Genomic DNA, 11,989 nt, shown 5'->3' with positions numbered 1-11,989 from the left:
GCACCGCCAGATGTTCTAGATTTATCTTGTATATTTCCTACCTCAGCCCTAGATTCAGCCTTTTCTCCAAGGAGCCTTAGTTCAATTTTTTAGAAACTTAGGTCTAGGCACTGGGTTGGCTTATTGTTATTGGGGTACCATTGCATCTAGGCCCTCTCAGTAGAGAGAACTAGGAAATACATGTGCATGCACTAATGCATGTATGCACACATAGCTATAATACATATATATTCATACATCAGTATTTTTATTAAGCTTAATATAAGTTGATTCTGATATCTCCAACTCTAATACAGTATAATATTATTTTTCTGGCTTTCCCCCTTGCTTATTTGTAACCTCCAGGCTAATGGTGAGAAATTTGGCTCTCGCCATCCACCATATTTTTACTTATTGTTCAGTCCTCATACACAGAGACAGCAACTTAAGAATTGTTAACACTACCCCCATGAGAAAGAACTGTACCAACTGCAGGACAGTTCTTATTTATGGTTCTTTTTGTCTTTACACTTACAGTTTCCAGCCATTTCCAAAGTTACTTAGCTCAGCAGCTCCTTCCCACCTCCTTGAGTGAGATTATGTCATATATTTTAATACAGCTAGATCCTTTCATCAGTTTACCATCCTTGGATTCCCTGTTGCCTGGGTGATTTTAAAAATTTGCACACATTAATGTTGATTCTGTGAGCTGTTAAGTTTTATGGGTTTTGACAAATGGATAGTGACATGTATCCACCCTACAGTACCATACACAATAGTGTCAGGGCCCTAAACTCTCTTGTGCTTCACCTAGACAATCTTCCCCCTCCCCAAGGACATGACAACCACAGATCTGCTTTCAGTATCTATAGTCTTACCTGTCCAGGATTTCATGTAGGTGGAACCATAAAATATGGAGCCTTCTCAGGCTGGCTACCATCTCGAGTAATATACATTTAAGATTCATCTATGTTGTTGCTTGGATTAACAGCTCTTTCCTTTTGATGGCTGAATAGTATTCTATAGTATGGAGAAATGGATTTCCACTGTTTGTTTTATATATTCACAAATAGAAAGGTAAAACGTTTGCTTCAAGTTTTGGGTGACTATTAAGCTTCTATAAACTTTTGTGTGAATGTTTTCACATAAATAAAAGTTTTAAAATTAGTTGTGTACAAACCTCAGAGTGGAATTGCTGGGTTTTATGTTAAGTCCATGTTAAGCTTTTCAAGAACCTGCTAAAAGCCTTCCATAGTGGCTGCCCCCTTTGGCCTTCCTACCAGCCATGAATGAGGGTCCCTGTGGCTCCACATCCCTGCCAGTGTTGGTGTTATCAGTTGTGATAGACTAAAAAATGTTCTTCCCCTCCCCTTCCAAAGATCTCTACATTCAAATCCCTGCATTCTGTGACTATTATAAAAAGGGCCTTTGCATACGTAATTAAGTATCTAGAGATGGGGACATTAGCCAGGAGTATCCTGGTGTGCTCCACGTGAGATCACATGGGTACTTATAACAGGGAAGTAGGGGAAGATTTTTCTATACACAGAGGAGAAAGAGACATGAAGGCAGAGCAGAGATTTGACGATGTTGGCCTTGAAGATTAGAGAGATGCAGCCACAAGCCAAAGGACACTGGCAGCGACCAGAAATGGGAAGTGCAAGGAACAGATTCTCTCTCTGCTAGAGTCTCTAGAGGGAGTGATTTGTAGCTGACACCTTGATTTCAATCTGGAGATATCGTTTTTGGATTGGCAGTCTCCAGAATTGTGAGAAAATAAATTTCTGTTGTTTCAAGTCACCACATATGTGACAGTTTGTTCTACTGGCAATAGGAAACTAATAACCCAATTTTTTCTCTCTTTTTTGTTCTGTTTTGTTTAATTTTAGCCACTCTATAGGTATGTGTAGTGACTTCTCATTTTTGTTTTCATTTGCACTTCCCTAATGACAAATGATGCTGAGCATGTCTTTATGTGCTTATTTGTCATCTGTCTATCTTCTTTGGTGAAGTGGCTTATCACACTTTAGCCCATTTTTAAATTGGGTTGTTGTTTTTTCATTCTTGTAGTGTTTTGAGGGTTTTGAAATGCAACCACAAGCCAAAGAAAGCTGGCAGCAACCAGAATCAGGAAGTGCAAGGAACAGATTCTCTCTTTGCTAGAGCCTCTAGAGGGAGTGACTTGTAGCTGACACCTTGATTTCAACCTGGAGATATTGTTTTTGAATTGGCAGTCTCCAGAACTGCGAGAAAATAAATTTTTGTTTAAAGCCACAATAAGGATAGAAATCCATTATCAGAAATGTGACTTGAAATTATTTTCTCTCTGTGGCTTGAGCTTTCATTGACATCACCACAGACATTAATATTTCTGTTTATTTGGGAGGAAGAAAAGTGAGAAATTGTTAACAGTGATTGGTTTCTGTGTGATGACTTTGGTGGCTAGGGCTGAAAGTGGGGTGATGAGACTTACCTTTGTACATCCTTGGGTATCTCTGGAAATTTCCTGTGTTTGCTGAGTAATGTTTGCAAAAAGAAAATTACTTTTAAATCTCCTATACTAGTACAAAACTTGACAGTTCATGTCCAGGTCATGCATTAGGAACCAAATTCTGATTCTCTACTCTAGGATCAATGATTTTTCACTGAATTATGTTGCCTTACAATTTCCATTTCTGGAAGAAGTGAGCTAGGTTATGTGGACAAATCCTCCCACTGACAACAGTTTTAAAAAGTCACATAAAAGACAAATCCATCTTCTTAAAAGTATCAAAGAACTGACAAGATAGTAATAAATGAAGAAGCCCCCAATGGAAGGAGAAGATGCTGTTTGTCTCCCATGGAGAACAGGGTTATTGGAGATGGAGAAAAGGCCCTGAGTTCATTTTCTGGAGCCAGACATGGAGGCCCAGCACTTCCAGCTCTTTTTCTATTATATGAGGTGGGAAGTACATATAAAGCACTCTTCTTCTGCTACATACCTGTTCGAGTTTGCTAATGCTGCCGGAATGCAAAACACCAGGAATGGATTGGCTTTTATAAAAGGGGGTTTATTTGGTTACACAGTTACAGTCTCAAGGCCATAAAGTGTCCATCAACAGTAGGGTACCTTCACTGGAGAATGGCCAATGGTGTCAGAAAATCTCTGTTAGCTGGGAAGGCACGTGGTTGGTGTCTGCTCCAAAGTTCTGGTTTCAAAATGGCTTTCTCCCAGGACGTTCCTCTCTAGGCTTCAGTTCCTAAAAAATGTCACTCTTAGTTGCTCTTGGGGCCTTTGTCCTCTCTTAGCTTCTCTGGAGCAAGAGTCTGCTTTCAATGGCCATCTTCAAACTGTCTCTCATCTGCAGCTCCTGTGCCTTCTTCAGAGTGTCCCTCCTGGCTGTAGCTCTTCTTCAAAATGGCACTCACAGCTGCACTGAGTTCCCTCTGCCCGTCAGCTCATTTATATGGCTCCACTGATCAAGGCCCACCCTGAATGGGTGGGGCCACACCTCCATGGAAATATCTCATCAGAGTTATCACCTACAGTTGGGTGGGGCACATTTCCATGCAAACAACCTAATCCAAAAGTTCCAACTTAATCCCCACTAGTATGTCTGCCCCACAAGATTGCATCAAAGAATATGGCTTTTTCTGGGGGACATAATACATTCAAACCAGTACATTCCACCCCCTGGACCCCAGAGAAACATATTCTTTCCAAATACAAAATACATGCATCCCATCACAATATCACAGAGACTTAAATCATTTCAATAACAATCATTAAGTACAAGATTTCATCAAAATCAATTACACTCATGGTCAGTCCTAATGCATAATTTTCCTTTAGCTGTGGATCTGTGAATTTAGAACAAGTTATGTGCTTCCAATATACAAAGGAGGGACATTCATAGGATAAACATTCCCATTCCCATAAGGAGAAACTGAAAGGAAAACAGGGGTCACAGGACCAAAACAGTTCCTAAAACCTGCAGGACAAACTCCATTAGATTTCAAAGTCTGAGAGTCATTTACCGAATGATGTTGCATCCTTCGGGCTTGAGAGAGTGGGAGTCTAACCCTTCCTAAGGGCCTTTTCAGCAGCCTTTTCCTCTCCAAATACTGGGGTGAGTTCTCCAAAATATCCACACATTGGGGAGACCACCTTCTCGGCCCCACCCTCCTCAAACATTGGGCAGCACCTGGATTCCCTTCCATCTCCGGGGCACATGCTCAACCCCTTCAGAACAGTGGGGTGCAGCCAGGCTCTCCCCATTCCTCTGGGAATGTGCTCCACCCTCTTTGGGTCCTGGGGTGGCAAAACTCTTCTGGAGCATCGAGGCAGAAGGCCCACCCTCGACCTCCGGGGCAAACTCACACTTTCCATGCATGTGGGCCACTCCACTCTCCCAGCCCAAGGCCTCTTGACTCCAGACCTCAACCTCCATGGCTCTGTCTTTGAAGAAATTTTTCTTTCAATTTGTTCCTTGTCTGTCCCCTCCAGTCCAGACTGGCAGTGGCTCCTTCTATAAAGATCTTGCAAAAATTCTGTTGGCTTCACATGAAGCACATGGGGCAAAGCCATCAGACAACAGGACTTTCCACAAATCCTTTCTGGATAACTCCATCTCCAATCTTGGCTTTTATTGAAATGGCAGCTGTGTTCCATATTTGGTTGCATCCTCACGTTGGGCTGTAGCTTCTGGGGTTTCACCCCCTGGAATCCCAGAGTTTTTCAGGCCACCAATTTCTGGTTTCTTTGAAACCAAGAGTTCATTTCTCAGCTTATCTCCGTCCTCTTGCATTTTACTATAAGCTGCAAGTAAATGCCAGGTCACTTCCTCTATATTTTGCTTGAAGATCTCATCAGCTAAATATTCCAGGTTGCCACTTTCAAATTCTGCCTTCCATCCAACACCAGGACTCAATTTTGCCAAATTCTCTGCCACTTTAAAACAAGGATCGCCTTCCTTCCAGTTTGCAACAACACATTCATCATTTCTGCTCAAAGCCTCATCAGAAGTATCTTCAGAGTCCATATTTCCACAGTCTCTTCAAAGCAGTTTAGACCCTTTCTATCAAGCTGCTCACAATTCTTCCAGAATCTTCCCCTTATCCATTTAAAAAGCCGTTCCAACATGTTTGGTGTTTGCAAACTCAGCAGTAAAAGCACCCCACTTCTCTGGTATCAAAATCTGTTCTAGTTTGCTAATGCTGCTGGAATGCAAAACACCAGGAATGGATTGGCTTTTATAAAAGGGGGTTTATTTGGTTACACAGTTACAGTCTCAAGGCCATAAAGTGTCCATCAACAGTAGGGTACCTTCTCTGGAGAATGGCCAATGATGTCCAGAAAATCTCTGTTAGCTGGGAAGGCACGTGGCTGGTGTCTGCTCCAAAGTTCTGGTTTCAAAATGGCTTTCTCCCAGGACGTTCCTCTCTAGGCTTCAGTTCCTAAAAAACGTCACTCTTAGTTGCTCTTGGGGCCTTTGTCCTCTCTTAGCTTCTCTGGAGCAAGAGTCTGCTTTCAATGGCCATCTTCAAACTGTCTCTCATCTGCAGCTCCTGTGCTTTCTTCAAAGTGTCCCTCTTGGCTGTAGCTCTTCTTCAAAATGTCACTCACAGCTGCACTGAGTTCCTTCTGTTTGTCAGCCCATTTATATGGCTCCACTGATCAAGCCCTACCCTGAATGGGTGGCGCCACGCCTCCATGGAAATTATCTCATCAGAGTCATCACCTACAGTTGGGTGGGGCACATTTCCATGCAAACAACCTAATCCAAAAGTTCCAACTTAATCCCCACTAATATGTCTGCCCCACAAGATTGCATCAAAAAATATGGCTTTTTCTGGGGGACATAATACATTCAAACCAGCACAATACCAAAGTACCATGTTGGTCTAAAAGAAAAAAAATTTGTTTGAACTGAACTGGCCACTTTTTTTTTTTTAATAGTAAAACATTCTTATTTGAAAGTATCAAAGACAAAAGAACTAAGGCTATTTGAATTTGGATACTATGCAGACACCTTTAAAATGAACAATGTGAATCGGTCACCTCATGGAAATCTACTGAGTGTATTTGTCACCAATAATAAGAGGTAAGCTCTCAAGAGAAACTTAGAATTAGAAAACTCCAAAATTAGAATTTTGGAAAACTTGTATCCATCACCTTAAGCTTGACTGCTTTCCAATAATTACAGATTTTCTGGCGGGATATGTGTTAAGTGTAACAAGTATGATCTTTTGGAAATATGTAATGAAATGTGTCCATACTGGAAGACCCACATAAATCTGTGGGCCAATGAATTACTTTAAAATGATCATGCATTAGTACAAGATTCATTCAATGCACAAAGACAGACTTAAGAATTTTATTGTGACAATACGAAATATTCAACAATAAGATTTCAGACTGCAACTCACCTTTAAGAAATATTTGTGAACTTTTGCATAGTATTAAAGATGAATGTCAACACTGACTTGAAAAGGCTATTAAAACATAATTGTGTGAGGCTGAATATTTGATCACACCAAACTAACAGAACGTGATATGGAAGTCCAGGTGTGCTCTATTGAGACAGACAAGAAAGAGACTTGCAAAAATGTAAAACAATCCACTCTCCTCATTACATTGTTTACTTTTAGAAATAGTTACCAAAATGTAATGGGTTTTAGTATTAATATTATTCTAAAGGAATAAATAATTTTAAATTGTTTTAATTTCTAATATGATACATATAAATAGAGTTGACACCCACACAACCAAAATCTCTTTCGGTTCTTCTCTAGTTTGTGAGTCTGCAGAGTCGCAGGACCAGGACTCACCGAGAGAGTGAGACACAGAGTGCTTGGTGCAGGGGGAGAGGGTCAGGGCAAGTCCCAGGACCCGGGTCTTGGCTCTCAGGGTCTGGGCCCCGAGGTTGGCGTGTGGGGTGGGGAGGCCGAGCGCTGGGGACTCCCCGTCTCCCCGAGTTTCACTTCTCCCTCTCACAACCTGTGTCAGGTCCTTCTGCCCGGACACTCATGACGCGGCCCAGGGCTCACTCCCATTGCGGCTCCGGTTTCTGGAGAAGCCAATCAGCGTCCCCGCGGCTCCCGGTTATAAAGTCCTCGCGGACCCGCCCAGACTCCGATTCTACCCCTAATGGGGAAGCTCGACCTTGGCGCCGCGAACCCTCCTCCTGGTGCTCTCGGGGGCCCTGGCCCTGACCCAGACCCGGGCGGGTGAGTGCGGGGCCGGGGGGGAAACTGTCCCCGCGGAGGGGGAGCGAGGGGAGCGCCCGGCGGGGAAGGACCCCGGAAATTAGCGTCCCCGACCCCGACCCGGGACCTGGTCTCACCCCGCCCCCCGCCCCCAGGCTCCCACTCCCTGAGGTATTTCAGCACCTCCATGTCCCGGCCCGACCGCGGGGATTCCCGCTTCATCGCCGTCGGCTACGTGGACGACACGCAGTTCGTGCGCTTCGACAGCGACGCCCCGAGTCCGAGGATGGAGCCGCGGGCGCCGTGGGTGGAGCAAGAGGGGCCGGAGTATTGGGAGCGGAACACGCGGATCTTAATGCAGAACGCACAGACTTACCGAGTGAACCTGCGGACCCTGCGCGGCTACTACAACCAGAGCGAGGCCGGTGAGCGACGCGGGCCCGGGGCGCAGGTCACAAGCCCCGGGATCCCCTAAACACAGGCGGGGGTCGCCCCGAGTCTCCCGGTCCGAGCTTCACCCCGAAGCCACGGGGAGTGCCGGAGGGAGTTTTCCTCGCTTTCGTTTCCAGTTTAGAAGAAAACGGGATGCCGCTACCCGGCGCACGGGGTTCAGGGCGGGGGCGGGGCTAAGTGGGCGGGGCTGACCTTGGGGGCGGGGCCAGGGTCTCACACTCTCCAGAGGATGTACGGCTGTGACGTGGAGCCGGACGGGCGCCTCCTCCGCGGGTACCATCAGGAAGCCTACGACGGCGCCAATTACATCGCCCTGAACGAGGACCTGCGCTCCTGGACGGCGGCGGACACGGCGGCTCAGATCTCCCGGCGCGAGCTGGAGGAGGCCAGAGATGCAGACTACTACAGAGCCTACCTGGAGGGGGAGTGCGTGGAGTGGCTCCAACGATACCTGAAGAAAGGAAAGGAGATGCTGCAGCGCTCAGGTATAAGGGGCCGGAGTGCATCCCAGATCTCCCTGGCGTCCCACAGGGAGGAGGAAACAGGACGAATCCCAGAACACTCTCCCGCTTAGGGTCCAGAGGGGGAGGGGCGGCCCGGGGTTCCAGACTCTCAACCAAGGAGGGATTCGCCCAGAGGGCCCGACCCCTGTCAAGGACAATTAAGGGATCCAGCATCTCCCGGGACTGAGGAATTTGGGGGAGGGGGGCTGAGATGATCTCTCAAATAACTGATCAGCAGTTATCTTTTAACCTGATAGCATCTTTGGGGACCATTGGAGAGTTGTTCTCTCAGGCCCTCTTCCCTGCCCCACACCCATCTTGGGGGGTCTGACTGTAGCTTTTCTGAGTCAGTCGACCTCCGTCGACGTCAGGACCAAAATACCTATTCTCCCCCCAAGAGACCTGCAGCACCAACATTTGGCTGTCTAACCCTCATCCCAAAACTTTCCAAAGAATTCAATATGCCATATTCCTGTGTCCACTTTGGTGTATCAGGGCTTTACACTCCCTACCCCCAACCTAAATGTCCTTTCCATTCTCAGGATGGTCACATGCACGCTGCTTGATTGGCCCATGAGAGGTGGTGGAAAGTTCCTGAAGTTTCTGGCCTTCCCACAGACCCCCCAAAGGCACACGTGACCCACCACCCCAACTCTGACCATGAGGTCGCACTAAGGTGCTGGGCTCTGGGCTTCTACCCGACGGAGATCACGCTGACCTGGCAGCAGGACGGGGAGGATCAGACCCAGGACACAGAGTTTGTGGAGACCAGGCCTGCGGGGGATGGAACCTTCCAGAAGTGGGCAGCTGTGGTGGTGCCCTCTGGAGAGGAGCAGAGATACACGTGCCATGTGCAGCACGAGGGGCTGTCTGAGCCCCTCACCCTGAGATGGGGTAAGGAGGGGGTGAGGGTAGGGCCTCCCATCAGGGAAAGATGGAGCACTTCTGAGCTCTTCCAGCAGGGTCAGGGCTGGGACATGGGGGTCAGGGCCCCTGAGCTTCCCTTCCCTTCTCAGAGCCGCCTTCACATCCCACCATCCTCATCATGGGAATCGTGGCTGGCCTGGTTCTCCTTGGAGCTGTGGTGGCTGGAGTTCTGATCTGCAGGAAGAATCGCTCAGGTCGGGAAGGGGGTGGGGTCTGAGGGTTCTTGTATCACTAAGGAGTTTCTGGCCTTGGGTAGCAGTTTGCCCTTGCCCCTTCCCTGGTACCATGAAGCCCCTCCTTACACTTGTGCCGATCCAGCCTGGGGCCTCTTAGCTAATACTTTTATAAAACGTAAGAGAGAATGAAAGATAATATTCCCACAGTGATGATTTTGAGGCACTTGTTCCCAGCAGTCAGAGGGAAGGTCCCTGCTGAGGACAGACCTCCAGGAGGACAGAGAGTCCAGTCCCCACTCATCTCCTTTCCTCATGTTTCCTGATCCTACCCTGGGTCTGCAGTCACAGTTCTGGAAATTTCCCTGGGATCCAGGACTAATTCTCTAGAACCTCACATCCTCTCTCTCACTAGTATTTTTTTCCTACAGATAGACAAGGAGAGAGCTATGCTCAGGCTGCTCGTAAGTGTTGGAACAGGGTGGGAGGTGGTGTGGAGGGTGTAAGTCTGATCCCTGAGACTGGGAGAGTATAGACGGGAGCCCGTGGGGCAGCTCACCCACCCCGTAATTCCCTCTTCACTCACATCTCCCCTGTGGGCTCTGACCAGATCCTGTTTTTGTTCCTCCCCAGGCAGCAACAGTGCCCACGGCTTGGATGTGTCTCTCACGGCTCCTGAAGGTGAGACCCTGGAGGGCCTGAAATGGGAGAGGGGTTGGGGCAGAGAGGACACGCCTGGGTCATGGGGATTCCTTGGATTTGGACATTTTGAGTATGTGGAGGACTGTTCATTATGTCAACATTTACAGTGACAGACCTGACTTTCTCTTGATTATTTTCTTCTGTAGTATTACAATACCGTAGGATACAAGATTTGATCACTCTCCGACATGTGACTTCAGGAACCCCTTCCTTTGCAATATGAAGACTTTTCTTTCTGTGTTAGAATCTAAATGTGTTACTACAATGTGAAGATGGGGGAGATGGCTCATGCATTCCCCCAACTTCCTCTCCACACTGACCTGTGTTCCCTGCAGGGATTGATTTTCCTTTTCCTGCAGCATCAGTATTGGATGTTTCCACCCATGTCTTAACTTCTTGTTGCTCTGAGCTGCCCCTTCTCACTTCCCTTCTTAGTGAGAATATGCCTGTGATTTTGTATTTACAAATTCTTGCTGTTAGGGAGGGTTGATGAATCAATTGAGGGAAAAGATTTTTTAATTGAAGAAAGGAAATAAATTGACTTGAGAACCGTACAGTGTTTGCTGTGCTGAGTGTTGCAGGTGGGAGCAGGAGATGACTGTGGGGAGCTGAGGGTGGATGGGGGGGCCTGTGTCCAGTCATTGCTTAGGACATCATCGGCTTTGACTCAGTCACTCCTTGGCTGGGCCATTGTCTCTGTTCCTATGTCCTTGTCCCATCTGTGAACCTTGTCTCACCAGGACCTGTGGTCACAGGGTCTCAGCCATCACCCAGTGCTTGTCCCGTCTGTAGAACCATTGGCACCAAAGGCGCCATGTGGCCAGGTCAGCCCAGGCTCAGGGCTGCTCCAGCACTTGGTCACCCTTGTTTGTGTGTTTATTTGATGATTCTGTGATTTTGTAGAGGATTATGGTTTGCCTTGTTCTTGTGGATGAGTTCTAGTCTCCTCCATCTCTGGTGTCCCGTCTCTGCCCCAGCAGGAGGCTGTTGACCATCACTGTCCCCCGAGGCCCAGGGCGGCTCCTGCACATGCAAGTCTCTGGTACCGAGGGACTAATTTTCCGACTCTTTCAGCTCTTACCGTCCTTTTTTTTTTTTTTTTTTTTTTTTTCATTTTTATTGAGATTGTTCAGATACCATACAATTATCCAAAGATCCAAAGTGTACAATCACTTGCCCCTGGGTACCCTCATACAGCTGTGCATCCATCACACTTAATTTTTGTTCAATTTTTAGAAACTTTTCATTACTCCAGACAAGAAATAAAGTGAAAGATGAAAAAAGAAAAAAAGAAAAGGAAATTCTAATCCTCCCCTATTCCTAACCAACCCCCCTCAATTGTTGACTCATAGTATTGATATAGTATATTTGTCACTGTTTATGAAAAAATGTTGAAATACTACTAACTGTAGTATATAGTTTGTAATAGGTATATAGTTCTTCCCTATATGCCCCTCTATTATTAACTTCTAATTGTATTGTCATACATTTGTTCTGGTTCATGGAAGCGATTTCTAGTATTTGTACAGTTGATCATGGACATTGCCCACCATAGGATTCAGTTTTATACATTCCCATCTTTTGACCTCCAACTTTCCTTCTAGTGACATATATGACTCTGAGCTTCCCCTTTCCTCCTCATTCACACACCATTCGGTGCTGTTAGTTATTCTCACATCTTGCTACCAACACCCCTGTTCATTTCCAAACATTTAAGTTCATCCTAATTGAACATTCTGCTCATACTAAGCAACCACTCCCCATTCTTAAGCCTTGTCCTATATCTTGGTACCTTATATTTCATGTCTATGAGTTTACATATTATAATTAGTTCCTATCAGTGAGACCCTGCAATAACTGTCCTAATGTGTCTGGCTTATTTCACTCAGTGTATTGCCCTTGAGGTTTTGTCATCAACCCATTTTTTTTTAATATGGTTTTGTTCACTCACCATACATTCCATCCCAAGTAAATAGTCGATGGTTTTCTGCATGGTCATACATTTATGTGTTCACCACCTTCACCATTATCTATATAAGAGCATCTACATTTCTTCCACAAGGC

General features: G+C 46.2%; 1 protein-coding gene across 1 annotated transcript; it reads left to right on the top strand.

The window, feature by feature from the left end:
- The first annotated feature begins 7,086 nt into the window (after window positions 1–7,086).
- On the top strand, window positions 7,087–10,479 carry LOC119539479 (class I histocompatibility antigen, Gogo-OKO alpha chain-like). Its single transcript, XM_037843098.1, has 8 exons — window positions 7,087–7,188; window positions 7,323–7,592; window positions 7,830–8,105; window positions 8,742–9,017; window positions 9,140–9,244; window positions 9,655–9,687; window positions 9,857–9,904; window positions 10,072–10,479. The coding sequence occupies exons 2-8, from the start codon at window positions 7,355–7,357 to the stop codon at window positions 10,146–10,148; spliced, it is 1,053 nt and encodes a 350-aa protein (XP_037699026.1). The 5' UTR covers window positions 7,087–7,188; window positions 7,323–7,354; the 3' UTR covers window positions 10,149–10,479.
- Window positions 10,480–11,989: the final 1,510 nt, after the last annotated feature.

Source organism: Choloepus didactylus, chromosome 7 (assembly GCF_015220235.1).
Source record: "Choloepus didactylus isolate mChoDid1 chromosome 7, mChoDid1.pri, whole genome shotgun sequence".
NCBI classification, from domain to species: Eukaryota; Metazoa; Chordata; class Mammalia; order Pilosa; family Megalonychidae; genus Choloepus; species Choloepus didactylus.
This window is presented reverse-complemented; position numbering and strand designations above follow the sequence as displayed.